We start from the raw sequence: 26,902 nt of genomic DNA on the forward strand, positions 1-26,902 counted from the left end.
GTTTCCACAGGCCGCGCCTCGGAGCGCTTACAAGGATACAGAGACGTCTAGATGCAGATTATGCGCACGATGCTACTCAAGTGTCCTCCGGCTCAGGATCTGGTTGATCTCGTACCGCTCACTCAGATATTGCTCGAACGAGGGGAAGTCGTGTGGCTTCTTGCCGTCGGAAGCGTCGCTGTCCTCGGCGTCGGCCAGGTGCGACGCCTTGTCGAGGAGGAAATTGGCGAAGACGATCAAGGTGGCGTAGCTGGAGGAGCAGGCGCTCGTCAGCTACGGGGGCGCGCATGTTTGCGCTGAGTTCAGAACGCACCGGTAGAGGTAGTTGAGTGCTTGATGGAAGAGCGTGCGGCGCTTCTTCGAGTTCTCCTCCGCCGCCTCAACGCGCAGCTTGAAAGAATAGATTGCCGTGCGGAGGTTCTGCACGGCTTCCATGTCGCTGCGAGCGCGAAGAAGGGCACGCAGGTTCGCGAAAGACAGTCGAGGAGGAGGGAATGCGTTGTAGTTCGAAGAAGGGCGAAGAGCGGAACGGTCAGCGTTACCTCGTCCACAGGAATGGAAGACACTAACGCACTCGATAGCCCGATCCGTCAGCCGCTTGGCGAGCTTGCCATGCTTGAGCACGCCAACGAGCTGCAGCACGAGCTTGTACTCGCCCTGCAGGAGGGGCTCTGCCTCTCGCCCGTCCCAGTGCAGATTGTGCCCTTGCTCGGGCTCGATGTATGAGGACGACATCTCGAAGGCAGCTTGGCGATTGAACAGGATGCGATAGACGAGCGCACACGCAACCCTAGCGGAGACTGTATGTCAGCCTGGATAGAAAAGGAAGACAGAGAAGCTCAGAGCACAACGCACATTCCGGTGGTCGTGCGGCCGCGACCTGGGGACCGATTGAGGGCCGTTAGCGAGCCAGTCACGCAGCAGGGAGGCTATGAAACGCACCCATCTGGCAGTTCCATGCAGCTGAGAAGTTCTCCTTGTCGTGGCCCGTGAGCGCACTCGACAGGCGGCGCTCGATGCGCGAGAAGATGCCGGGGATCGGGGCCTGCTCATCGGTGACTGCACAGCACAGGAGAGGCTCAGCGAAGCCCGAAAGAATCACAAGGGCTGAGCGCAGAGCGAAGACAGGAGATGTGCCTACCAGGAAGGCGGTCATAGTCGACCTTGAAGCCCTCTTTCTGCATGATCGTGTAGACCTCGCGAGGCGTAAGGATGCTGTTGGACGACGTCAGCTCCGTAGCGAATCAAGAAAGCGGGAGACGACATACTCCTCGGCTTTGACCTCCTCCCACATCGCCGTAACGGTGAAGTTGCCGTTCTCTTCGATCTCATCGTGCTGTCAGGAGAGGCGTCAGCCATCCAGTGCTGCAGAAAAAGGGCAGAGCGATCGAGGCGTACCAGCAGCACCTTCCCGCCGGTTCCTTCGCGCTCACGGAGCAAGTCCTTCTTGAGCTCGACCTCCATCGCTTCGACGGTGGCCGTCGTGACACCGGTGGTGACGACGTTCTCAAGCGGGCGGTCGAAGAGGCGGAGGACCTGCACGGACAGTCGGTGAGCAACTACTTGAACCATGCCGAGTGCGCCGCTCGCAGCCGAAGTGACCAGACAGACTAAGACATGAGCAACGTACGTGCGGCCTGCCGCTGACAAAGACCACCGGCTCCTCGCGCAAGCTCTGCCACAGGATGAGCGTGTCGCGCGCGCCCATCTTCTCGAGCGCCCTCCTGAGTCCATCAACGGTGGGCATTCCTGTGCCATACACCAATGGCCCGGACTGCTGCTGCGCCTGTGCCGAGGCGGTGCTGATAGGCGTGCGGAGCGCAGCCTCGCTCCCGGCAATGCTGAGCGGCACCCGGCGGAAGTTGGGCGAGCCGTCAACCCGCTCTGGAAGTGCCATCTTCTGCAGGCCGGAGAAGAAGTCGCTCTTGACGACCGTGTACGCCGAGAGGATGCGCCCAGAGCGATGCGCGACGAAGTCGGCAATCTCGTCGTTCGAGGCGGTCCCACTCGAGATGGCCGACTGGGTGAGCGGCGTGAGCGCGTCGAGGCCGGCCTCGTCAAGCTCTTTCTCGATCGTGCGGAACACTGGGCGCTGGCGGACGAAGTCTTCGTACGAAGCGGTGCGGCCGAGGTCGCGCCACGTCTCCGGGCGTGACTCGTTGAGGAAGGCGCGGAAGAGGATGAGGAAGAAGTACGCGCTGCGCGTCGCAGGAAGGTGAGTGCGACCATGAGAGTGAAACGAAAGAGGAGGACGTACCGAAGCTCGCGCACGCCACGGGCGATCCACTTGTCGCGCGTCTCGCCCTCCGAGTCGAGCGCCTGTTGCCGCGCATTTTCGACCGCTTCGAGCAGGTCAAACGGCTCGCCGCAGGCAGTCACAGCTGCGTCGACAGCGTTCTTGACCTGCGACTCGAGAGCATCATCAGCGCGGTTCTGCCGGCCAAGTTGCCTTGCGAGCGGAACCTACCTCGAATCCGTTGCGGATGACGCGCAGCAGATTGTTGATGATGGCGAAGCTGGGCCGGCTGCTCTTGGGCGCGTGGTGCTTGCCGCCGTGTCGCAGCCAGTCCTGGAGGAGCTTGATGATGACGAGCGTGCGAGTCGTGCGGCCGCGCCCGAGCTGGTCGTTGACGAGAATGGCGGAGGAGTCCATGTCGAGCTCGGTGACGACTTCGATGATGTCGCGGACTGCATGATCTAGCGTCAGTACCTTGAGAAGCGGAAAATAAACGGTAGTAGCGCACGGTCGGAGAACTCGGGGAATTTCTCTGCGGTGATGGGCACGCGGATGAAGCGGAACGCCTCGCCGCACTCGGCATGTCCAACAGCGTCCATCATCTCGCGCATCGTCTTGATCTGCTCCTCTCCGTCCTCAACCGTCTCCCACACCGGGTTGACCGAGCCGTCGTCCGTCTCGGTCGCGACGAGGATGCGACCCTCGAAGGTTTCTAGCTCGGAGAGAACATCGGACTTGAGACGCGACTCGAGGAGCTCAAGGCGGGAGCTCGAGATGCCGCTGTGTCCGAGCGTGTCAGCGACTTGACCAACAATCAAGGCAATCGGTCGAAGCACCTGTAGGACTTGACATTGCGCAACGAGACGGCTTGTTGGCGAAGCACGTAAGGTGTGCCGCTATCGCAAGCAGATGTCAGCGCGGGGCACTTGTACAAAGCGAGACGCGACGCACTTGATATTGACCAGCGGTTCCTCCCTCACCCCGATCCACACGATCTTCTTGTCTTTGACGCCGTCGTGCCCGTCCATGCCCAGATCGCCTTTCACGCGCTGCAGCACGGCGCGGATTCCTTCCTCGGTCGGCTGGCTCAAGCCGTACAAGAAGGTCGGTGCATCGGCAACGGCGTCCGAGATGTGACGGAAGTTGGTCGCGCCCCGGATGAGAGGCTTGGAATCGGGAGAGGTCGAGAGCCACTGGTCGAGCTTGAGGATGAGGTTGGGCCGGAGGATGATGCCTGAGCGAGCCTGCGAGTAAGGTGAAGTCAGTTTCGTGCTGGACGCGCAGAAGGAGCGGAGCTTCGCACCCGGATGATTTGCTGCGCCCATTCGTCTCCGACCATCTCGCCGCCCGCTGCCGCATCCCCCTTGAGCTTCCTGCTCGCAACGACCACGGACTCGCCGAGCCTGTCGGCCTTGGCAATCGCGCTCAGGTCCTGTACGGGTGCAAAGACGTAGAAGTGGCCCGGCGTCGATTTGCGCAGCCGGGTGAGCATCTTGGCGATCTCGGAGCGGCGCTTGAGCCAGGTCGAGAACGTCACGTGCTCGGTCGGCGTCTCGCGCGAGGACGGAGAGGAGGGCAGTACGGGAGAGGGGGACGAGGTGTCCGAGATGAAGGCGCCGAAGGCGAGAAGGAAGAAGTAGCGCTCGAGGGCGGCAAGGGCAGACTGGCGGTAGGCAGCGGCGGTGCGCTCATCAAGGAGAGCGAGCGAGGCGTAGCGGACGCGGTACTGCACGATAGACTCGCGCAGGTTCACCATGGCGTCACCTGCAGAGACGAAGTTGTCAGATGCGTTATGCCGCGAGAAAGTCTCTGACTCACAGCTGTCGACAACGGCATCGACGACCTTCTTGACCTGGCTGCCATCGTCGAGGCACGAGAGGAGCGAGAGGATGATGTCAAAGTTGCCGAGGAGCGCGGAACTGCACGGCGCATCAGGCTCAGGCTCAGTCGGCTGACTTTGTTTGGATATGGAGATGCGGGACGGACCGCAGATTCTCCAGGAGCGTCGATTGCGAGCTGAGGATGCCAAGGATAGTCGTCTGGCTGCGTGTCGGCAAGCCTGGGCGTGGTGATGCACCGAGTGTCAGCGAAACAAGCGTTGCTGAAAGCGGCTGACAGTCGAACGACAGCGACCCACTCTTCGAGAGAACGTGCATGAGCCTGAGCAAACTCCGGTCCCGCCGCGCCTGCTCGCTCTGCATCCTGATGACACGCATCGCCGCGTCTCTCGCGCCGTCTCCGCTCCCCGGGCTCTTCGCGCCCGACGCGCCGCCATCGTCGTCGACGACCTCGGCGAACGGATCCTTCCTCCCGTGCTCGATGAGCATCCTCCGCCTGACGAGAAGCGCGACGCTCATCGCGAACGTGCTGCGCACTACGCCCGCGCCGCAGTTGAACACGAGCGCCGTGCTCGTCGGTATGCGGCGCAGGCGCTCCGTGTAGGCGTCGAGGTACCCGTCCATGGGCGACTGGTCGCGCGCGACGGGCGTGCGATGGTACGTCACGTTGTATCCCTCCAAACGGATCTCAGCGAAGAGTTCGGCGGCGGTCAGGACAGAGGAGGGGGAGACGGAGACCCAGGACGGGTGGATCGGGCCCGAGTAGGGCTCCGAATGGATGAGAACGAGACCGCCGTAGCGAGACGCTTCGCGCAGCACATCGTCCTTGAGGCTGCGGGAGCAATTACTGTCAGAAGCGCAGGCGAGGTTGAGCTGGAGGGAGAAACACACCGAGTCTCGATTTCCTCGAGGTTCTCGACGCGATTGCTGATCGAATAGGTTTCGGTTGGGTCTGCGGGCTGTATACGTCAACACCCTCGCCGATGCTCCGCGATGAGAGCGAGACGCACGCGCTGCCTCCCTCAGGACGTAGGGCTGTCCTCCGATGTACAGAATCGGCTCCTCACGCGTCACAAACCACGCAACCTCCCTCCCCTTGTCCCCCTGTCCGCCCTCTTTACTCCGCAACAGGGACAGAAGGGAGCGCACGCCCGTCGCGGTGGGCTGCGCAACTCCCCACACGCCGAGCCCGCCCTCGCGCAGGTTGGTCGCGCCCGTCACGTTGAGGCCAGCTTCTCCGCCCGTTGCCGCCGTACCGGGATCCGAGCCCGGGTCATGCGCTGCGCTTGCAGCTTGCGCCGAGTTGTTCGCTGCGGTCGGCGACGAGGCGGACGAGGGCGGCTGCGCTGCAAAGCGATAGTCGGACTTGAGGATCAAGCCGCGCGAGAGGACGCTGCCGTGCCGCGACGGGACGACGCCCGCCGCAAGGCGCGCTAAGTTGAGCGGCGCTGCAGGCAGCACGTCGCTGTCGTCGTCTGCGGTGCCCTGCGCGCTGGCAGAGCGGTCGAGGAGCGACCCGAGTGGGGGAGCGGGACCATCCGACGAGTTGCGCCGGTGCGGCGAGTCTGGGCGCGTCTGCTGCCTCCTGGCCAGCAAGGGGCTCTGCGCCGGGCGCTGCCCCGCAGTCAGGTTGAAGCCGCCGTGCTGCACCGTCGGGGACGAGGCCGGGGTGGAGTCGAGGAACGCGCCGAGCGGGCGGCCGAGTGGAAGCGATGTGCGGCGCTTCGAGTGCGCAGTAGGCGAGTCTCCCGAGTCGGCCATCGCTCGACCGGAAGGAAGCGCCGTAGAGTGCGGAAGCGAGCCTTTGTCGTCGTCGCTCGTCGCTCGATCGCCGTCATCTCCGTTCGACCTCGTCGGTGCTCTCCTTCGTCTTGCCTGAGCCTGTGCTAGCGCGGATCCAGTGTCTTTACTTCCACGCACCCTATCTCGCGCTCGCACTTTTAGTCTAGGTGTCTGCTCACGTTCGCTCACCTTCATCAGCTGCAATCTTGCTCCCGCTGTTGCTCGCTCTCTGTGTTCTATCGACCCGTAGGACCTACACGTCACTATGTAGGGCTTACAATGCTCACGAGACAAAGTCGAGCTCGACCGAGAACATGGCATATGTGCAATCGCTAGATCCAGTTGTACACGTTCTTCGCCTCCGCATCCTTCCAGTGATTGACGGCTGCTACTCCCGCTTCTAAAGGGCCTTGTCGGAGGACTCCTCGACGTGCTCGAAGTCGAGCGGGCGCATGCCCGCGATGCCAGCCTTGCTCTTCTCGATGTTGGCCGCACCCGTCTCGATCTGCTCCTGGCGCTGGGCGTTGCGGGCGTAGCGGATCTCGCGCGCGAGCTTGGCCGACTTGGGACCGATGAACCACGACGTCTCCTGCGAGAAGAGGAGGTCGAGGTCCTCGAGCGTCTGGCCGGTGGTTTCGACGTCTGTGTATAGGAGGATCATCGTCGTGAGCAGGTGGGACAGGGTGTTCAGCGTGAAAATGCGAGCGTACAGAAGAAGTAGACAAGGAAGATGAAGGCGAAGTTTGTGCATGCCCAGACAATGTAGATCCTGCGAAGGGGAGACGGATGAGTCGCTGCAACGTGCAGAGGAGCGCAACACATGCCGCACTGGTAGCCGATGGTGTCGATGGCCACAGGCGTAATCATAACGACCTAGGGACAGGGAAGAGAGGCATCGTCAGCGCGGCGCGGCGAAACTAGCGCATTGAACGTCATCTGGACGCACGAGGAAGGTGAAGAGCCAGTTCGTCATCGTGGCAAGAGCTGCGCCTTGTGCACGGATTGCTAGAGGGCAGATTTCGGCTGGGTACAGCCAGGGCACAGAGAGAAGTCCGGACGCCTGGAAGCGAGGGGAAGCAAGGTCAGTTCGGCTTGCTGCCGCTGGCAACGTTTACCGCTATTCGACCGCAGCGGCGCCTGATGCAGTTCGTCTCCTGACTCACAAAGAAGAAGTTGAAGACGAAGCTGTGCTCGAGAGAGTGTCAGGCCGAGTGAGCGGACAGAGGGAGAAGGAGTGACCCGACTCACAGCATGACGGCAGCAACGATGCCCTTTTTAGTGTTGCCGGTGTCCTCAGTCATGCCCGCCAAGATTGCCATTGTCGCAGCTTGACCCGAAACCGAAAAGATGAGGAGCTTGCGGCGACCGACCCGCTCGATGAGCGGGATAGGGACGAGCGAGCTGAGGAAGTAGGCGACGCCCTGCAAGCAGCCATGATGTGAGCTTCTGTTCGACGCCGCACCAAGTGGTGAAGAGGAGACGGCTACGCACGTTCAGACCACTCAGGAGAAGTGAGAGGTCGTGAGACAAGCCGACCGAGGTTTCGAAGATGACGGCTGCGAGCAAGAACGCGAGTCAGCATGTACAGCCAGGATTGTTGTAAACAAAATGACACTGATGCGTACGAGCGTAACTGCGTAACAGTAGAGGTCAGCAAGCGAGGCGTCTAGAAAACAGAGCTTGACGCACTAAGTGATCAAGTTGATGCCGGAAATCTGCTGCATGAACTGCGAGCCCATGCCGAGCAGCACGCGGTGGAAGAAGCGCTGCTCGCCCATGGTGAATACGGTCGTGAAACCCTTGGACGTCGCACGCTCCGTTTCGATTGCCGCAAGGATCTCGTTGAGCTGAACGTCGACGCTGATGGTCCGTGCCTTCTCGTCGGGAATGCCGTCGAGCCGCCACAGGACATCACGTGCCTCGGTGATCCTACCGCGCGCCGCGAGCCAACGGGGGGACTCCGGGAGGAAGATGATGGACGAGACGGTGATGAGGGCAAAGGCGACTTGAAGTGCGAGAGGAAGGCGCCACTGAGCGTCGGTCTGGTCGTTACGCAATCCGTAATCTACCCAGTATGCGAGCATAACACTGCGGGCGAGCGTAAGTCAGTAGAGCAGTCCCCAAGGGCATCAAGGTGCAGTGAGCTCAGCGGACCCGAAGATGTTGGTAGCCATCTGTGTAGTGCGTAAACGCGGACAGGGGAAAGGCGAGAGATAAGGGGTTGGGCGAGAGGAAAGGGATTAGGCGAGAGAGAGGGGAAAGGCGAGAAGAAAGGAGCGTCAGGATGAATCGTCACGATGAGGGACGGGGGTCGAAGTGACGGGAACTGACCTCGATGACAACGGCCCGCCCGCGATGATGAGCCTTGGATGTCTCGTTCTGGTAGACAGGAATTCTGGGAAGCAGAAAAAAGGGCGAAGTCAGTACCCGCGAAGAGGAGGTTGACCTTCTCAGGCGGGCTCACGTCGCAGTCTGCAGCGCAGAATGTCAATACGAGCATCAGGGCGCTTCTGAAGAGACAAGCATACGTTCAGACCGTTTCCGAGGCCAGTAACAATACGGCCGACAAGCATTTGCGCGAGGCCGTACGACTGTGGCGCAACAACCTCCGGTCAGTCCCTTTTGCGGCACCAGATAGCTTTTCCCTCGAAGTATCGCCTGAGGAAAATGTGTGGAAAGGTGCTACGCACCATGAACTGGAGAATGGCGCCGATGGCGAGAACAAACATGCCGAGGATGATGGACTGGCGACGGCCGAGCTTGTCGCCGAAGAAGAAACCGAAGACAGCGCCGGCAGCGCAGCCGAGCTCGTAGACCGCGACCGTGAAGCCTTGCAGGGTCTTGTTCGTCGTCAACATCGGAAATTGCCGCTGGAAGGGATCGCCGGTCAAGAGCCCGCCGAGGACACCCTCTGTAAAGCAATATGTCAGCGGTGCTTCTGGCACGTCTAGCCTTCACGATGATAGATCCACGAAGACGTACGATCATAGCCGAAGAGGAGCTAGCGGGGAGGGTAAAAGGCGAGGTCAATTCTTCTGAGCTTTGCCATCAACAGAGTCCAGCCGCAGACGCACCATGCCTGTAGAGGGAGCGTTGGACGCCGTCGATCAGCATGCTTAAACGATTGTCACGCAACGTGCTAGGCTCAAAACGTACCAGAACCACAGCATGCCGTGATGGAGGCCATGAGGAGATGCGGCGGCAGCCTGTTCATAACCCATGTGTACGGCTCCGAGAAGGGCTTCATGGTAGCAGCTGGTCGTAGTGCAGCAGCAGAAGCAGCAGAGTTCGATGAAGAAAGAGCACAAGGGCGGAAGTGGAGTTTCTCTCCGCGCGGAGGCCCTCGTAGGAAAAGCGCGTCGTGGGACGCGATCGCGACCCGGATGTTCGGATGCTTGCTATTTGCGAGCGCGGGGCCGAAGTCATCCGGCGCCGCGGCTCGGAGAATGATGATGGGGCTCGGTTGCGCAGGAAAGGAAAGTCTCGTGCGCGGGCGGATGTCGCCTCCACGGACCACAGGCTGTCCTCTCGGAAATCGTCTGCGCAGGGAACCGCCGCTCACCGGTGCAATGTCGACCTGCTCCCACCGCACTCGAAACAGGAGACGACTGCACATATCACCATGGCCCCCGTAGCGACCATCGTTTCCGACACGACGCTGCCTTCGGGCCCTTTGCCGGAGCGCAGGGCGGCTCCCGGTGCTCACGCGCCCGTTCCGGCGCTCTTCTCGCTCGCTGGGACCGTTACTTTCATTACGGGCGGTGGGCGTGGACTGGGACAGGCGCTGGCGAAGGGTGTTGTGCAGGCAGGCGGAAGTGTCGCGTGCATCGACCTACTCCCGCAACCGACGAACGACAACGGCGAGTGGGACCAGATCCAGAAGCTCGTCGCGCTCAACGGAGGAACGGCGTCGTACCACATTTGCGACATCACGAACGAGGAGAAGATGGCGCAGACGTTTGAGGAGGTTGAGAGGTTGGCGGCTCCGGCAGTCCTCCGCGGCGTCATTGCGTGCGCCGGCGTGCAGCAGATGATTCCTGCCATCGACTACCCGATGGACGGCTTCCGGAGGATCATGGAGATCAAGTGCGTCGTTTTTGCGCACCCAGCGCGCGACACCGCGTCATTTTCAGCTTCTCCTGACTCTCGCTTCTCCCGCAGCGTTGCTGGCGCCTTCGTCACGGCCAAGGCATCCGCCAACTTCTGGGCGAAGCGCGACATCAAGGGCTCGCTCGTCATGATTGCGTCTATGTCGGGTTCGATCGCGAACCGCAGCCTGACCTGCACGGCGTACAACACCTCGAAGGCTGCCGTCCACCAGATGTGCCGCAGCGTTGCTCAGGAGTGGGGCCCTGCGCATGGAATTCGCGTCAACACCCTCTCACCTGGCGTGCGTGCCGCTCACATGCTCTCGACTGGCTCACCTGGACTGACAAGCTCCCCACCTCGCAGTACATTCGCACCGCTATGACCGACCAGCTGCTCGCCGAGAAGCCCGAGGTGGAAGAGACCTGGATGCGCGGCGCGCTCCTGAACCGTCTCGGCGCGGTACGCTTTGCCCTGCTCCGCTTGACCTTCTCATCTCGCTGCGACTGACTCTCTTGCTCCCGCTACAGCCCGAAGACTTTGTTGGCCCGGCGGTGTTCCTTCTCAGCGATGCGTCGGCATTCATGACCGGCGCGGACCTCCGAGTCGACGGCGGTCACTGCGCTTCTGCCTAGAGTCTGTTGTGTCTCTCCCGTTCGACTGTATCCATGAAACGCGGCGTCTAGAGGTTTGTACATGAGCTGCCCGATGTCTGCGTCTGGCCCGACAATTGCTGCCATGCTGTCTGAAAGAGCACGTGGCGCTGGGATGGTTTCTTGCTCTGACCCTCTCGCGCGTCTGCTTCTCGAGCCATTCACCTTTGGGGTATCGCGCTATACGTCCACAGCTGTAGCAAATCGCCCTTCTTGCTCGCTTTTTCGATCCTTGGCACCCGATCGACCTCGAGTAACCATCTCTCAGCCGGCAGCGCCTAGTTTTTGCGTCGATTCCGCCTTGAATCCTCACCACTCGCGCGAAGCGGGCTTGGCTTGCCCCGTCACTCGTGCACCGAGAGAAGCGAAATACATCTACGGAGGCGTGTTCTGGTTTCGGGAGGGCACGGCCTCACCGTTAGGAAGACTGGGCGCGAGTGCGGGCGTCGATGGTGACGGTCAGGCCGCCGCGACAGAGGTCGCGACGCAATAGCGAAGGAGCACAAGGTGGACAACCCAAGCGCTGGAAATCGGGGAGACACAGAAAGGGATGAGGGCAAGTCTAGGCGAACGTCTTGTCGGAAGTGCCAGTCAGGAGATTCCCGCCACGCAGCATACGGACCTGAGCTCTCAGATGCGCGCGAGCGATCGACGATTCGCCAGCGTATATAGAGGCTCAGGCATCTAAGTGAAACAGCCATAATGCCGGTCGCGATATGAGCTAAGTGCACGACAGGCTTTCTGAGAGGATGGATCGATAGCGTCGAACAGTGAACTGTGAAAGGACTGTCAAGTGCAGCGCCCACGGGGTAGCCGCAAGTGAGAGGACGAATAGGAAAGCGAGTGGTGCCGCAGATGTGATGAGAGAAGAGCGAGCGCGGGCAGACCCGGAGTCTCTGCCGTTCGCGTGAATGCCTGGGCTAGCCCGTCGGTCCAACGGCCGATACCTCGCGAGAGCCCGTACTTGGTCGAACAACCGGATGTTACAGGTCTAACGGGCGTATGGAAGAGCCCACGGCAAGACGTGATGCAAGAGAGGGAGAGGCAGTTCATGCCTGACTCCGGCCGAGGAGACGGGCGAGCTCTGCGGACGAGGAGCACGTCAGGCCATCGTCCATGATCCGCAGATCGAAGTGCACCAAGGCCTGTTGCCCCTGTACGTAGAGCAGCGGGCCCCGCCGGAAAAGGAGGAGCTGAAAAGGACGCACGCTCAATCTCCATGCGCTCGTGCGTGACCGAGGCCTTGGGCGTGTTGCTCTCGTTCTGCGGAATCTGGACGTCCTGCTCGCGGACGGTCCATTGCCGCTCCTTGGCGAGCGCCTCGAGCTGCGCCTTGTCTGCGAGTTGGGGGGTCGTCCGAATCAGCATGCGGCCTCGAGCGCGCGCGGAGGGAAATCGAGGCGAAGGGGAGAGTCGGGCGACGGATAGAGTCGGGACGCACCCTCGATGCCCAAGAAGACCTCGACCGTCTCGCGCCGGACGCTCCCAAAGCTCCGCTCGACCTCGTCGGCAATGCTCTTCTGCACGCGCGCGTCCCACCCCTTTGCGCCCTTGCGCAGCGCAGCAACACCCTCGCTCGCCTTTTTGTCCTCGTCGCCCGCGCGGGCGAGGAGCCAAAAGGCGCGGAACTGGCGCGCGTGGAGGAGCGCGCTCAGCTTTGCGAGGCGCTGCGCCGTCTCCTTTTCGCCGTGCGGCTCGGCCGGCTTGGCCAGCTCGTCGTCGTCGTCGTCCGAGTCGGGGAGGGCGGGCGGGAGGGCGGCGCCGGTGACGAACGAGTCGGAGAGGAGGGACGACGCGAGCGAGAAGTCGGGCGCGAAGGGGGCGTGCGAGAGGGTCTGGAAGAGGATCGAGAGCGAGGCCGAGGGGGAGAGGATGGCGGGGTTGAATTGGCTGCGGAGGGCGTGGGTGCACACGGGTCAGTGGGAGAGGAGGGCAGGGAGGGGGAGGGGGGACGGACTAGAGCTTGAGGAGGGCGAGGTTGGCGAGGAGGTCGTACTGGTCGTTGGCGAGCTGCTGCTGGAGATAGTCCTCGAGCAGGTGCACGTCTGCACAGCGCGTCAGTGCGCGCGAGAGGGAGTACGAGCGAGGTCAGCGCGAGCGATGAAAGGGAAGGGCGAGCGGGGGAAGCGGCGCACTCGAGGGGTTGTAGCGGTCGACGCCCGAGATGAGCGTCTGGATGTGCGCGGGGCGGTCTGCCTGGGCCAGCATCGTCTCTGCGCGGATCTGCAGCGTGGTGAGGTCGAGGCGAGGCGACTCTGCGAAATCGCGCCCTCGCGTCGCCTGGCTTGCTCCCCTCTCGCGCGCTTCCCTCTCCAGCTACGCGTTCAAGTAGACATGCGCTCAAGCAAACGTGCAATCAGAGCCGCACGGCCATCGTCAGAGGCAGAATGTCTTTCTCCAGCGCGCTACGAGGAAGCGAGCTCAACGGTGCCCGACGTGCCCCAGGCAAGTACGAAGGGGAAATGGATTGATTTGGCTCTGAGGGACCTCTACAAGACAGTCTTGCGCGAGCCGCGTTCAGCGCCGCTCGAGGTCGCCCTCCTGCAGCCTTCTCGCGACGATCCCTCCTCCGCCTTGTTCTCCTTGTCGAGGCGTGCAGAGGGTGCAAAGCACGGTAGCCAAGCACACGGTCGTTCGCGCGCCAGTGGGATAACCCCTCGACGGGCCCCGAAAGTTCTCGACAGACACGGCCGCGCAAGGGAAGGTCGAAATCGTGATGCAAATGCAGAACCAGACAACAACGGACACACACAGGCGTACAACACGTCCGTAGGCACGTACAACTGCGAGTGCAAGGGCAGGTCAGCTTCAGCGCTGCCAACGATTTGCACTGCAAGGAAGGGGAAGAAGACGCACCTCCTCTCGCAGGACCGCAACCAGACAGCGCGGCCGGGGAGTCTTCAGCGCCGCATTCCGCCGCCGCCTCCGCCTTGCGGACAGTGATTTGCGAAGTGGCCCTGGCCCCCGCATTTGTAACAGGTGATCTGGCTGTCGAGCGCGAGTAACGTGGCAAATGTCAGTACGAACGCTCGTATGAACGCCCGGTCTCGTCGCACGCTCGCGGCGCCCTGCGCACGACAGCACCGCCGCGGAGCGCGCGGAGACCTCTTTTTGGCGCGTTTGAAGACCCCAAGACCGGGAGAAAGAGCGAAAGCGCACCTCATGTCCCTCCTTCCCCCTCCGCCACCAAACCCTCCCCCTCCTCCCCCGCCGCCTCCTCCTCCGCCGCCGCCCCAGTTGCCCGCCCCCGCGCCGCTCCGCCCCGTCGGGTCCGCGGCGTGCTCGAGCCAGTCTTTGCGGTACAGGCGGAAGGTCGCTTCGGGGAGGAAGCGCGCGCCAGAGACGTCGGGGATGCGCGTCGACGAGGCGGGCGGTTCGGGCTCGGGCTCGAATTTCGGACTAGAGTGAGGGAGAGGGAGGGAGAGAACGTCAGTGGAGGGCGAGGAGACAGGGGAGAGGAGAGGGAGAAGACGCACTGCCCGAAGGGACAGTCTTTGCCTTTGGGGCAGAACCCGACGAGGTACGAGGGGCAGACGACGCGGCGGATGTGCTTGAGCTTGCAGTCGGGCCCTGCGTGAACGGAGGAAGGAGGGTCAGAGAGAGAGCGCAGAGGCAGAGAGAGGGAGGAAGACGAACCGTCGGGGCAGAACCCCTTGCGGTACCGCGGGCACTCGCGGATGCGCATCTCCTCGGTGACGTGGAGGTACATGCACTGCATGCGCGCCAACGTCGGTCAGCAAGAACACGACAGAAACGAGAGAGATGACTGGGTCCGCACCTCGTCGCCGTTGGAGCAGAAGCCGTACTTTGCAAAGAACCAGCACTCTGGCATCTTGCGCAGGTGGTACTCGTGCATGAACTCGCACGACGTGCCCTTCTTGCACAGTCCGCGGAGCCAGTGCTTGCACACGGTGCGGGCGTGGGCGCTCTGCGGGATGGGCGGCGGCGGCTGGAAGTTGAGGGGCGAGGGCTGGACGTGGCGCTTTGGGCAGTGGGCGCCGCGCGGGCAGGCGTGGGTCTGGACCCAGTCGGGGCAGAGCTGGGCGTCGGTGTCGAGGCGGAGGGCGAGGTCGTGCTTGAGGAAGGGCTCGACAGAGAGGTCGAGGTGGTCAAAGAGGCCGCGCGGGGCGAGGTCGAGCACCTGGGCGGCCATCGTGGCTAGTGCGCGCGTGCACTCGCGGGTCCAGCTGCCTCGAACCAGAGAGCGAGCGAAGCGTTACCGAGCGGAAGGAGGCGGCGACTCGTCGCGGCGAGCGATGACAACGACGGCGGCGCTCTCCCTCTTCCCGCTCCCCCGTGCACTCGAGCACTGCGCGAGACGGGTCCGCGCTAGCTACGATTTGATTCACCTCGTCACACTGGTGACCACTCCCGCTTCCTCGTCCTCCGGCACGCCGCCGGGCTGAGGTGGCTTCCGGGATCGCTGTCGGGGCAAACGAGGCCTCGGGGACGAGCTGAAGAGCTCTTACAGGTGACTATGAGGCCGCTTCCCGGTTCGGCCCACCCGCGCTGTGCCATTCGGTTCTTGCTCTCTCCCAAGGCGCGTAGGACGGCACTCTTTTACCCCGCGTCACGCTGTACCTGGCCGACTGGCCGGCCTTTCTCGCACAGAGCATGGAGCGCACGCGGGCGGACCGGGAGGTAGCGCACGGATTGTGCTTCCATGCTGCATGCGAAGGGGCCCAGACTCTCCTCGCCGTGGCTGGGCTCTGCTGTGCACGTCCTACTTGCAGGGCATTGCCGCCGCCTGCTCAAAACAGATTGGAATGGGCTCTGACTGGGTGACTTCTCAGCGGGCTTTCTTTTCGGAATGTCGGGGACTGCCAGCGACGGGTCGGGCGAAGAGGAAAGGTGACTGAGGGCGTCGGGGGATGGTGCAGCGGCTGGCGCACGAACTGCGGCAGAGGTGGGGGAAGATTTCGAGAGGAGCAGGGCGCGGCGCAGGAGCGGAACCAGAAGCGGTCGAAGAAAGTTGTCGACGCGGAAGTGGAAGGAGGCGAGGCGAACGAGGCACGCGGCCGGGACCAACATTGTGGCGCGCTTGAGGACGACCGTGTGGTCATTGCCCAAGATTCGCATCTTGCGTTCATCTGCAGTTGATTTGCCCCTGCTTTACCTTGAGAACCTCTCCTTTGCCCCTTCGCTCGTCCCAATCGGGGTCGTCTTCCACGCCATTGTGCCTGGTCGAGAAGTTCCCTGCCCTCAGAAAGTCTATCGGAGCTGGCCAGTCGTCGCTGGAGCCCGATAGGAGAGCAAAGGCGCGTCTCTCGATCCGCCCCACCTCAACCGCGAGCCGCTCGTCCTCTCCGAACACGCTCTCGTCCACGTCGAGAGGATGCAGCTGCACGATCAGTACCTGCTCTACGTCGGGCCCGACGCCTACACGCTCATCGGGCAGTCGGACCGCCCCGAGACGCTCACCCTCACTCGCGCATCGTCGCACGTCTCGATCAAACGTGCGCTCCCGCCTCGTGTCCGCTGAAGAGCCGCGCTGACTGCCGAGGGGCACAAACACGCAGCTGGCGCGCACCCTCCCGCTCGCGCAGAGCAGGAACTCGTCTGCTATGGCTTGTTTGGCATCATCAGTCTCCTGCATTGTGCGTCCATCTCTCGCTCGCAGCACGCGTCGAAGGGGATCAGCTGACTCGCAGAGGCGAACAAACACAGCCGACTACCTGATCGTCATCACCAAGCGCACCAAGGTCGCGACCGTCCTCGGCCACGCCGTCTACGCCGCCGGCGACTTTAGCGTCTTCCCGCTCGAGCGCCAGTCGCACGCCGAGCTCCTCAAGCAGCCCAACGAGGCCTACCTCCTCGGACTCGTCAAGAGTCACCTGTACAGCGCGCCGTTCTACTTTACCTACGGCGGGTACAATGTCACGACCCGGCTTCAGCAGCAGGAACTGTCGGACAAGCCTCTCTGGGAGAGCGTGCGCTTGTGTCTTCTGTCCGCCAGATAATCTGCCGTGATTGCTGACTACGGTGCCGTGCGCGGACCAGGCCGATGACCGCTTCTTCTGGAACCGCCACCTCCAACGCCGCTTGATCGACGCGACCTCGGGTCCCAGTCAGGAGGACGTGCGTGTTCCTCGCTCCCAAGCGAGCGTAGTGCAGCGCTGATGACGAGCTGTCACCGCGAGCAGTACAGCCGCTTTATCCTCCCCGTCATCTTTGGCTGTGCGTCTCGTCCTTTCTTTCACACCTACCCAGGGCTCGACTGACCCGCTTTCTTGCTGACATTCAGTCCTCGAGTTCAAGCCCGCGACGATCAACGGCCGCGACTTCCTCTTCGGCCTCGTCTCGCGCCGGAACCGGTACCGCGCCGGCACGCGCTACTTCTCGCGCGGGATCGACCAGAGCGGCAACGTCTCGAACTTCAACGAGACGGAGCAGCTCGTCCTCCTCGACTCGCAGGGCGGCAAGGCCGGCGTCGGCGGCGCGGTGAGGGGCGAGCTCCGGTTCTCGTTTGTCCAGACGAGGGGCAGCGTGCCCGTCTACTGGGCCGAGATCAACAACCTGCGGTACAAGCCCGACCTCAAGATCCTCGACCTGTCGTCCACGGTGCGTGCGCGCGCTCCCCTACTCTCGTTCGAGCGAGCACCACATCATCCCGCCGAAACAGCTGACCGTCGTCGCCTCCGGCAGGCCGAGTCGCTCAACCGCCACTTTGAGCAGCAAATCTCGCTCTACGGCGACCAGTACCTCGTCAACCTCGTCAACTCGCACGGGTACGAAAAGCCCGTCAAGGAGGCGTACGAGCGCGCGCTCGACGCCATGGCCAACCCGCGCGTGCACTACACCTACTTTGACTTCCACAAGGAGTGCAAGGGGCTCCGGTTCGACCGCGTGGGCGTCCTGATCGATGGGCTGCACGAGGAGCTCGAACAGCAGGGGTGTGTCGCGCCGATCCTTTTCCCTCGTCTCGGCCTCGCGCACTCGCAGCGAGCCGCAGCTGATGCTCGAGTCGCGCGTCGCTACAGCTACTTCTTCCATGACACAACCCAGTCTCCTAGCCAGCCGCAGCGCAAGCAGACCTCTGTCGTGCGGACCAACTGCATGGACTGGTGCATCTCCCTCCCTTTCGGCCCCCTCCTACTTCTCCAGCTGACAGAATGCGAGACACAGCCTCGACCGCACCAACGTCGTGCAGAGTGCGCTCGGCAAGTGGGTGCTCAACAACCAGCTGCGGCAAATTGGCGTCCTCAGTGTCAAGGAGAGCGTCGAGGAGCACCCGCAATTCCTCAACCTGTTCCGCAACGGTGCGTCGTGGCTCGCGGTCTCGCATTAACTCCCTTCCGTGCTCTTATGCGAAGACACCGAGCGCTGAGCTGTGTTGTGATGCACAGTCTGGGCGGACAATGCCGACACGGTCAGCCGCGCCTACTCGGGCACGGGTGCGCTCAAGACGGACTACACGCGGTCTGTCTCCGGTCACTTCCCCTTCTCGCGAAACGGCACCTCATACTGACCACGCCTGCGGCACGTCGCAGCACGGGCAAGCGCTCAAAGGAGGGCGCGCTGCAGGACGGGATCAACTCTGTCGTGCGCTACGTCAAGAACAACTTTCTCGACGGGCCGCGCCAGGACGCGTACGACCTCGTCACGGGAACATGGGTGCCGCGGAGGGGCGAGGAGGTCGGTTGGAACGTCGACAAGCGCGAGCTCGTCGTCCGCGCTGTGCGTCCCCCTTCTCCTGAGGAGCTTGCGAGGGCGTGCGTGCGCGTGAACCTGAGCTGACGTGGCGGTGTCGCGGCTTCACAGGCTCCGTGGGCGCTCCTCGCGTCCGTCTTTGGCCTGTTCCTCTGCGTCTTTGCCGGCCCCTTCATCCACGGTGCGCTTTCGCTCCCTCGCCAGCTCTGACCTGCCCCTTCTCTTCCACGCCCCTTGCTGACGACGTCATCCACGCGCGCAGACCATCTCCTCCCCGTGCGCAACCTCGCGCTCGGCTCGGTCGTGCTCGCGGCGCTCTCATCGCACACGCTCTCGACGCACGGCATCGCGTATGTCAACCACCCGCGGCTCGTGCGGCAGGCGCTCGACGACGTGCTCGACTACGACGGCAAGGGGTACGAGTCGGGGCGGCACGGGCGGCCGCTGCGCCCCAAGCGCGCGGCGGCAAAGGAGAACAAGGGCGGCGAGAAGCTCGTGAGCGTCGAGGGCGCGGCAAAGGCGCGGCAGGCGCGGAAGGAGAGCGTGCTGCCGAGCATGCTCAGCAGCCCGCTCGTGACGAAGCAGGACTAGACGGCGTTTGGATTGGGCGGTCGGGAGGGGAGTGGAAGGCTGTGCCTTCAGAGCGGGTCCGTATGTCACCGCGCGCAACGATGCTTGTCGTGTTCGGAAGCGCTACGTCCCGGGTGTCTAGAGGTGGGACGATGAGAGTACCGTCTATCCCAGCAAGTAGGCAGATCCGAGCGAGAGGGCGCAGCGAGAGCGGAACCCTGCCAGACGAGACGACGGAGAAGGGGACGGCCGCGCATCTGCGCAAGTCGGAGTCCCGCACAGCTGGTGCAGCGCGAGACTAGTCTGCACAGGAGTACTACTTGCACCCGCGCGCGCTTCCCTCGCTTGCATCTCGCGCACTCGCTCCTCGACCCGCATCTCTCCCGTCGTCACCTCCCCGCGCCGCTCGCGCCCACTCTCGCCCGCCAGCGCCGCACCCAGCCCCTAGTCGGCCATGGGCAACTCGGCCTCAAAGGACAAGAAGAGCCAGCGAAAAGCCCTCCAACAGCAGGGGGCGGCCGACCCTCCCGCCTCGGCACCACCACAGCGCTCGGCGAGCGTCAGCAGCGCAGGGGCAGGGGCAGCACCGGAGGGGGCGGCAGCAGGAGCATCGGCAGCAGCAGCCGCACCGGGCGCGGCAGATCGAGCGGCGGGCGCAGGGAGCGATGCCCGAGGAGGCGCAGGAGCAGGAGCACCAGCAGCAGGAGGGAGCGCGAGCGGGGCAACGCTCGGGACAGAGGTGACACCAAGCAGGTCCCGCTCGTCGACGACGGCGTCCGGCCAGGCGCGCACGCCCGCCGCGAGCCTCTCGTTGACGCCCTCGTCGTCGGCCGCCGACGCCTCGGCGCCGCCCAGCGCGAGCACGAGCGCCGCAACCCAGACCCAGACCATCCTCTCGAACCCAATCTCGACCCCGGCGAGCTCGTCCCTCTCGCCCGCACCGGGCAGCGCGGCCCTCTCGACCTCGCCGACGTCGGCCGCGCCGAGCGGAAAGAGCGCCGCGTTCGACATTGACGACATGATCTCGCGCCTCCTCGACGCCGGCTACTCGGGCAAGGTGACAAAGTCGGTCTGCCTCAAGAACGCCGAGATCACGGCCATCTGCCAGGCCGCGCGCGAGGTCTTTCTCTCGCAGCCGACGCTCGTCGAGCTCTCGCCGCCCGTCAAGATTGTCGGCGACGTCCACGGACAGTACAGCGACCTCATCCGCCTCTTCGAGATGTGCGGCTTCCCGCCCAACGCCAACTACCTCTTCCTCGGCGACTATGTCGACCGCGGAAAGCAGAGCCTCGAGACCATCCTCCTCCTCCTGTGCTACAAGGTCAAGTACCCCGAGAACTTTTTCCTCCTCCGCGGCAACCACGAGTGCGCAAACGTCACCCGCGGTGCGTCCCCGTCCAGCCGCTGCCTCTCGGAACCACCGCTGACCCTCACCTAGTCTACGGCTTCTACGACGAGTGCAAGCGCAGGTGCAACATCAAGATCTGGAAAGGGTTTATCGACGTCTTCAACTGCCTCCCGATCGCGGCCGTCGTCGCGTCCAAGATCTTCTGCGTACACGGCGGCCTCTCGCCCTCGCTCTCGTCGATGGACGACATCCGTCGCATCTCGCGCCCGACCGACGTCCCCGACTACGGCCTCCTGAACGACCTCCTGTGGTCCGACCCGAGCGACACGGCGCTCGACTGGGAGGACAACGAGCGCGGCGTGAGCTACTGCTTTGGCAAGACGGTCATCGGCGCCTTTCTCGCGCGTTACGACTTCGACCTCATCTGCCGCGCCCACATGGTCGTCGAGGACGGCTACGAGTTCTGGAACGACCGCACCCTCGTCACCATCTTTTCCGCGCCAAACTACTGCGGCGAGTTTGGTGCGTCTCTCGGTCCTCCCTCTCTCTCGAGCGTCGACGCGGACTGCCCGCGCTGACGCTCTTCTTCCTTTTTTTTGTGCGACAATAGACAACTTCGGAGCGGCAATGAGCGTGTCGGAGGACCTGCTCTGCGCCTTTGAGCTGCTCAAGGTGCGTGCCCTTCCCCTCATTCCTCCTCTTCCCGCCGAAACTCATCCTTGAACCTCGCACGCCCACAGCCGCTCGACACGGCGCAGCTCAAGCGCGAGCTGGCCAAGACGAGGCGACGACTATCCTCGAACGCGTCGAGCGGCAGCACATGAAACGCGCCCGTTCCGAAAAGTACCATTGCTGTTCTCTCCTCTACCTCGCCCACCCACGGACGTTACTCCCCCCTTTTTCCTCTCTCCTACTCTACTGTCTTTCTACCACACACGTCGCGCGCCATCGGCCGCCGCGGTCGCGGCTGTTCTCTCGCCCATCCTCCCTTCCTCCTCTTCGTGTTGCGCCCCCTCGGCCCCTGTTTGTGTCCCCCCGCTGTTCGTCGTCGTTTCGTTCCGTTTCGCTGCGCTTTCCCTGCTGTACTACCTTGTGCCAAGAATGTGCATCGATCCACCCACCTCTCGGGCTAGATGTTTCATCGTGCGCGCGAGCACAGCAAGCGAGCGAGGGCGGTTCGCCGCTCTCCCTAGACGCGACGATGCCACGTCGGTGGGACCTGGTTTCTGCATGTTGCGCGCCGGACGCCGCGCGCCGCGACGCCCTCTCCTTGCTCCCTCCGCTCAGTCCTCCCTCTCCTGCTCGTCCCTCTCGCGGAGTGACTGCTGCTTCCTCGCCAGAGTCCGTCTACATGTCCATCCCCGCTGCACGAAAGGCAGATGGTACACCGCCAACATCGCTGCGTCTTGAGGCTGCTCCCCCTGCTACATCTCCTTGGCCTCCTCCGCCATCATCCGCCGCAGGGCAAGTCTCCTGCACCAGCCTACTTCAGACGAAGAAGACGAAGATGTCACCGTACACCCCCTCCCGCGCTCGGCTGCCGAGCTTCTCCACGTCCTGACCGAGGCGAAACGCGATGTGGGCGACGGCTCGGTTGTGCTGCACTGCGAACGAGAAGGCGCTTCCGCTCGCGATCTGAAGCGCGTCTTTGCTCACGTGCCGGCGGTCGTGCGCGTCTACGTTTCGCCAGAGCGGCTCGTCGTGGAGCTGCCGGGACTTGCCCGCGCAACTCTGCAGGCCAAGTTTGTAGAGCTTCTGAACCGAGCTATTGAGAAGGCGGGACTCGACACTGACCTTGACTACGCAGGAGAATCGAGTGCGTGGTCCCGTTCCCTAGCACTTGTCGACCTTACTGACTGGATTGAAGGCAGTCGTCAACACTGCCGACGGCATACGGCAACACAACTCATTCTGGGGACCTGAAGGGGTCCCGAGCGAAGCGCAGGAAGGTACTCACATGTACCTGGAGGTGCTCTCGACGCAGACCCTGTCGAGCGCTGAGAAAAAGGCGCAGGCATATCTCGCGCTCCCCTCGGTACGCACTGTTCCCCGTCTTTCGCTTCTAGCTCTCACAGCCTTCCTGCTGCAGACCGGCTCGACCCTCCTCGTCAAGCCCGCCTTTTCGCGCATTTCCAGCCACGAACGTCCCATCTCCAGCCCGAGCAATCTGCACCTCCGCCTGGAGGTCTACAGCATAACAAGGTCAGCGGTGCCGAGCAACCCGCCAACCGTCACCAAGGAGCTCCTCTTCAGCATAAACGAAGGCGATGTCCCCTCCAGCTCGGTCACCATCGACATCCACAAGCTAGTTCCCAAGCTTGCGCCCACCGCTCCGCCGCTCGTGCTCCTCCCAGGCGACCTCTCGCGTTTCTACACCAAGATTGTCGATCGCGTCAAGATCGAGGAGACGGAACGTCGCGTCCGCAATGCGAACCGCCGCAAAGCACGCAAGCGAGCTTAAGGTACGCGTGTTTCCCTCGCTTTGCTTCCCCCCATTTCGCTTGCGAGATCTAAACTCTTCTCGCTATGCATCCTTCAGTGTTCTTTCAGTACCCGCTTGCCCGTCATCGCCCGCCCCGGCTGTTCTGCCTATCCTCCTTCTTCCTGTCCGTATTGCACCTCTTCCTCTGTCTGTTCCTCCGCTGTTTGTCTTTGTTGTCCTTCCGCCCTGCCGCATCTTTCTCTGTAATACGACTGTGCGTCAGCAACATCACCTTGCGTACTGTGCGCAGCGAGTGACGAGAGAGGGATCTCATCGTGCGCCGAAGCAGGCGAGGCACGCACGCGTCGACCGCGCTTCTTGTCAACCTCGTCCCTCGCTTCCCTCGCTCGTCGCCTTGTACTCATTCAAGACAGCTCAGCTGTGCATCGTCCGCTCTCTGCTACCTCGCTGCACGCCTTGCTCGCTGCTTTTCCTCCTCCTCCTCCCCATCCCACGCTCCATCGCGCGCGGAGGTCCGCCCAGCTCGCTCGACGCTTCCTCATGTCAAGCGGGAGGAGGTGCGCTCTGTACGGGCCGGTGGCGCGCTACCGTCGTCCGCGTTCGCATGCGCCGACCCAAATGTTCGAACTCTCGCGAGCGTCGCGCGCACGCGTGACATGCGACAAGCAGAGCTGCGCATTCGACATTGTCCCTGTACACGTCTGCATGGGCTGTGCGGCCGCCAAAAGGCTAGGTTCAGAGGCCGCGAGCGCGGGCTGCGGAGGCGGGTTGGACTCCTGCTGCCTGATGCTTTCTCCGTCTTTGCCGCGCTGGCTTTCAAAAGTATGCTGCTCAACTCTGTCTGCTACCCTCTGGCTTCCCAGATTGGGTGCATGACCGTACAGCGGCGGACCGCTGCGACTGTGGTCTTTCCGCGTGATCCGTTCTGTCCTCTTTCCGAGCTCACCACACCGCGCTCCACGTGCTCAAGCCTTGAACATGTGAAGAGATCCAGACTGAAGGCACGTGTAGGCTCTTGCGGATCCGCTTCCGCATGCGCTCTGCACAATCGCCTCACTTGCATGCTCACCTTTGAAATCTGATTCTCCTCTTCACGACACCTTTCTCGCGCAATGCGACTTCGACCTCATCTTCCGCGCCCACATGGTCGTCGAGGACGGGTGCGAGTTCTGGAACAACCGCACGCTTGTCACCATCTTCTCCGCGCCAAATCACTGCGGCGAGTTTGGTGCGTCCCTCCGTTCCTCGTCCCTCCTACCGAGCGTCGACGCGAAGCCTCCGCGCTGACGCTCTTCTTTTTACTTTTTGCGTGACAATAGACAACTTCGGAGCGGCAATGAGCGTGTCGGAGGACCTGCTCTGCGCTTTTGAGCTGCTCAAGGTGCGTGCCCTTCCCTTTCTTCCTCCTCTTCCCGCATGAACTCATCTCTGAACCTTGCACGCCCGCAGCTGCTCGACACAGCGCAGCTCGAGCACAGCAACAAGTGCCGGAGGTCGCTTTATCGGGGCGGGGCACTCTGCTCGGCTCTTTCTCTCCTTTGATTGCCACGATCTCTCGAGTGCCATACCGGAACAGTCAGAAAAGGGTTTCAAGTCCAATATATGTTGCCGAAACAACGGCACGGACTTGAAGAGTTCAGATGGGCGGGGAAAGTGTGGTGGGAGAGGAGCGGGCTAATGGCGCAAGTGCGGCGGGACCAGGTGCAAGAGTGGGTGCGGACGTGAGATGGTGCTCCCAGGAGTAGATGGATCACCTGAGCACGGTGGAACGCCTACTGCTGGAGCTTAAGGAGATCCTCGATTTGGTTGTCGCGGAAGGGGACAAGCGAGCCTTCGACGTGCGGGATGTAGGCTGGAAAGCCCTTGTTGATGGCGTTTAGAGTACCCCACGACACCTCACCATTGACATCGTACGTCTTCTGCCCAAAGCCGGTGCCGTCGACGGAGCGGTACACAATGGGCGAGTCGGCAATCGACTCGTCGGCCGAGAGCTGCGACCACTCGGCGCTGCTGCCCGCGGGGTAGATCGTTGACGTCCCGATAGCGGACTGGACATGAACGGCATTCGAGAGGATTGAGTAGACGCGGCCGAGGGCCGTAATGACCTCGGCCGTCTCATAACCCGCCATGCCGATGGCCGATTGCGCGGTCGCGTTGCCAAACGCCGGCACCATCTGCGCCAAAACGGATGCAGATCAGCGCATGAGCTAGAAGGAAGCCGGAAAAGAGGTCGTACAGGCCAAGAACCGACATGAATGTCTTCAGTCTGAGCCTGCATCAGCCATGTGGCCTCGGGCGCTGTGTGCTCGCCGCACTCAAGAAGGCCAATGCGTCCAATAGGAGCTGTTGTGAAGGTGGTCAGGAACCGAGTCCTGCCCAGCGGGCAAGCTAGAGCAGGCCACCTACTGTTGACAGCAATAATCATGTCGGTTGTGCCATCGGACCACAGGTCGCGCTCCGAAGCTGCAGGTAGCTAGTCAGGAGGGATCATTGTTGGGGTAAGTAGCACTAGCGCTTACCAGAGGGACGAAGCTTGTGGCGGCGTATGAGGACATCGCCGTTCGGGTCGAAGAGTGCCTGAGCCATGTAGAGGTTCGTTGCCGTGCGTTCCGAATAGCCGATGGCAACATATATCTCATTGTCCCGAGCAGCCTGTGAAACCTGCGTCTGAGCTTATGCCGTCCAAACGGACCTGAAGGCGGCAGAAAGAGACTAACCTGGGCAAGCGAGTCCCACTGCTCACTTCCCACGACAAGCGAGTTGTTGATGTACATCTCGACATGCGCGGCAAGCCAGGCATTTGGTGATCCTGGTGCAATCAAGCCCTTCGGGTACCCTGAAAAGGACAGAAGTCAACGAGGAGTTCGGCCAAGCAGCTAAGTAGAGAAACTTGTACCGGGGAACCAGACCTGCACGAGTCACGGTCTATTGTGGTCAGCAAGCGGCAGTCGGTCAAGGAAGACAGAAATTCACCTCGGGAAAGGCAATGAGGCGTGCGCCTTTCGCGGAAGCTTCGGCGATGAGCTCGACACCGTACGCAACGGTCGCATTGAGATTAAGCTCAACGTCGGTCCAATTCTTGTTGGACATTGGCATAGGCCAGTTGACCGGAACGGCTCGTACAGCTGCAAGCGTGAGATTCGACTTGTCCCACGTTTCCGCGACGCAGCGACGCTGAAGGGGCTGTGCATGGACAGCATCGACGGCGGGAGCGCGTGCGGGCGCTGCTGAAGCCAGGGCACAAAACGCAGAGCCCAGCGCGAAGGTAGACAACTTCATGGATCCGGCCGGGGAGACGAGGGAATGAAGCAGGAGAACGAGAAACGGACACGCGCCGGCCAGATGCACGACTCGCCTGAGCTGCACGACGATAGCCTTATCTTGTCGATTTCGCGCGCTCAACTCTGAGAAGCTCCGGACCCAGATTTGGCGACGAGGGTGACCGGATCGCTCGGACAGCCGTTTTCGCCGGCGGGGCACACAAAACCTTGGCGGACCTACTCCGAAGGATACGGAAGAATGGGCGCAAATAATTCGCCGAGCATGGGTGCGGGTTTCAGCGTCCAAGGCGCATCTCGGCGCGGCCGTACAAATCTAATGCGCGGCGCAGTATGGGGTACGTAAGCGATGGTGCGGCGAGCCAGCTCGGATTAGAGTGGTGGCTGTGGACAATGAAGCTTGTGAGGATCAGCGCGACTCGGTATAATACGAGACGTCAGCACAATCGGCTCTCGTGGAAGAAAGGACGCACTACATTTCGCTCAGGCGTAGCTGCCAGGGCGGGAAACCTCGGAGGCGGAGATATGATCCGCCGAAGACAAAGAGGAGGTCTGGCTCGGATAAAGGAAGTGCTGCAGAGCGTGCAAGATGAGCCAATGTCCCAAGAGTGCGAGGGGATGCGATGGTCCCACCGTCGATTGCCTCGGCTACTCGTTCTGAAGTGATACTGGTGACACTGGATGTTGCTGCGATATCTCGGGCGACTTGGGCGAGACGAGGTCGACCAGCCGCACGTGACAGGAGGTTGAGAGAGAGTTCGGGCGACGTAAAAGAGGTCAAGTCGTCGCCCACCAGAGTCGAAGACGATGCAGCTGCGTGCGAAGGGCGGAGTGAGCCATGAGCCAACTAGTCAGAAGGATGAAAGGGCGGCACACCACTGGCTTGCTCGTCTTGCGCAAAGTCTGGCACCTTGACCGCGGGAGGACCCGCCAGCTGCACCGCCTCCTTCACCGACGCGACAGCGTCTAGCGTCCTCAATTGCGCCATGCCTTCCTTCTCTAGCATTGCGGCATCTCC

General features: G+C 62.4%; 9 protein-coding genes across 9 annotated transcripts; 4 read left to right on the forward strand and 5 right to left on the reverse strand.

Moving 5' to 3' along the window:
* Positions 1-72: 72 nt before the first annotated feature.
* Positions 73-5,835, reverse strand: JCM10292_004709 (uncharacterized protein; the record flags this gene model as incomplete). Its single annotated transcript, XM_076646245.1, has 20 exons — positions 73-250; positions 314-439; positions 575-790; positions 856-880; positions 943-1,059; positions 1,142-1,215; positions 1,269-1,336; positions 1,399-1,536; positions 1,631-2,198; positions 2,258-2,403; positions 2,468-2,688; positions 2,745-3,016; positions 3,073-3,132; positions 3,188-3,480; positions 3,540-4,000; positions 4,055-4,155; positions 4,223-4,295; positions 4,374-4,906; positions 4,966-5,026; positions 5,085-5,835. The coding sequence occupies 20 exons, from the start codon at positions 5,833-5,835 to the stop codon at positions 73-75; spliced, it is 4,482 nt and encodes a 1,493-aa protein (XP_076508001.1).
* Positions 5,836-6,256: 421 nt separating this feature from the next.
* JCM10292_004710 (sugar porter family MFS transporter) lies at positions 6,257-9,103 on the reverse strand (the record flags this gene model as incomplete). The annotated part of the gene is made up of 17 exons (XM_076646246.1): positions 6,257-6,498; positions 6,567-6,625; positions 6,686-6,729; positions 6,803-6,916; positions 7,020-7,041; positions 7,105-7,277; positions 7,348-7,412; positions 7,482-7,489; positions 7,546-7,944; positions 8,011-8,030; positions 8,188-8,251; positions 8,321-8,328; positions 8,385-8,447; positions 8,547-8,767; positions 8,839-8,857; positions 8,931-8,935; positions 9,013-9,103. 17 exons carry the CDS (start codon positions 9,101-9,103, stop codon positions 6,257-6,259), a joined length of 1,617 nt encoding a protein of 538 aa, XP_076508002.1.
* Positions 9,104-9,478: 375 nt separating this feature from the next.
* On the forward strand, positions 9,479-10,577 carry JCM10292_004711 (uncharacterized protein; the record flags this gene model as incomplete). Its single annotated transcript, XM_076646247.1, has 4 exons — positions 9,479-9,942; positions 10,018-10,246; positions 10,309-10,404; positions 10,473-10,577. 4 exons carry the CDS (start codon positions 9,479-9,481, stop codon positions 10,575-10,577), a joined length of 894 nt encoding a protein of 297 aa, XP_076508003.1.
* A 1,067-nt stretch (positions 10,578-11,644) lies between these two features.
* On the reverse strand, positions 11,645-12,803 carry JCM10292_004712 (uncharacterized protein; the record flags this gene model as incomplete). Its single annotated transcript, XM_076646248.1, has 5 exons — positions 11,645-11,679; positions 11,804-11,932; positions 12,037-12,485; positions 12,553-12,640; positions 12,731-12,803. The coding sequence occupies 5 exons, from the start codon at positions 12,801-12,803 to the stop codon at positions 11,645-11,647; spliced, it is 774 nt and encodes a 257-aa protein (XP_076508004.1).
* Positions 12,804-13,495: 692 nt separating this feature from the next.
* JCM10292_004713 (uncharacterized protein) lies at positions 13,496-14,748 on the reverse strand (the record flags this gene model as incomplete). The annotated part of the gene is made up of 5 exons (XM_076646249.1): positions 13,496-13,583; positions 13,755-13,994; positions 14,072-14,165; positions 14,232-14,307; positions 14,374-14,748. 5 exons carry the CDS (start codon positions 14,746-14,748, stop codon positions 13,496-13,498), a joined length of 873 nt encoding a protein of 290 aa, XP_076508005.1.
* A 1,182-nt stretch (positions 14,749-15,930) lies between these two features.
* Positions 15,931-18,836, forward strand: JCM10292_004714 (uncharacterized protein; the record flags this gene model as incomplete). Its single annotated transcript, XM_076646250.1, has 13 exons — positions 15,931-16,051; positions 16,115-16,192; positions 16,263-16,525; positions 16,596-16,673; positions 16,739-16,772; positions 16,840-17,156; positions 17,241-17,488; positions 17,576-17,659; positions 17,721-17,854; positions 17,942-18,014; positions 18,086-18,272; positions 18,357-18,426; positions 18,508-18,836. The coding sequence occupies 13 exons, from the start codon at positions 15,931-15,933 to the stop codon at positions 18,834-18,836; spliced, it is 2,016 nt and encodes a 671-aa protein (XP_076508006.1).
* A 433-nt stretch (positions 18,837-19,269) lies between these two features.
* JCM10292_004715 (serine/threonine-protein phosphatase) lies at positions 19,270-20,987 on the forward strand (the record flags this gene model as incomplete). The annotated part of the gene is made up of 4 exons (XM_076646251.1): positions 19,270-20,200; positions 20,254-20,685; positions 20,774-20,835; positions 20,904-20,987. The coding sequence occupies 4 exons, from the start codon at positions 19,270-19,272 to the stop codon at positions 20,985-20,987; spliced, it is 1,509 nt and encodes a 502-aa protein (XP_076508007.1).
* Positions 20,988-22,120: 1,133 nt separating this feature from the next.
* JCM10292_004716 (uncharacterized protein) lies at positions 22,121-22,624 on the forward strand (the record flags this gene model as incomplete). Its single annotated transcript, XM_076646252.1, has 2 exons — positions 22,121-22,198; positions 22,253-22,624. The coding sequence occupies 2 exons, from the start codon at positions 22,121-22,123 to the stop codon at positions 22,622-22,624; spliced, it is 450 nt and encodes a 149-aa protein (XP_076508008.1).
* Positions 22,625-24,378: 1,754 nt separating this feature from the next.
* Positions 24,379-25,696, reverse strand: JCM10292_004717 (uncharacterized protein; the record flags this gene model as incomplete). Its single annotated transcript, XM_076646253.1, has 7 exons — positions 24,379-24,780; positions 24,843-24,949; positions 25,013-25,069; positions 25,126-25,258; positions 25,324-25,442; positions 25,503-25,515; positions 25,580-25,696. The coding sequence occupies 7 exons, from the start codon at positions 25,694-25,696 to the stop codon at positions 24,379-24,381; spliced, it is 948 nt and encodes a 315-aa protein (XP_076508009.1).
* Between the last annotated feature and the right edge of the window lie 1,206 nt (positions 25,697-26,902).

Source organism: Rhodotorula paludigena (genome assembly GCF_050403205.1).
Source record: "Rhodotorula paludigena JCM10292 DNA, Rt_paludigena_JCM10292v1_ctg4, whole genome shotgun sequence".
NCBI lineage: Eukaryota > Fungi > Basidiomycota > Microbotryomycetes > Sporidiobolales > Sporidiobolaceae > Rhodotorula > Rhodotorula paludigena.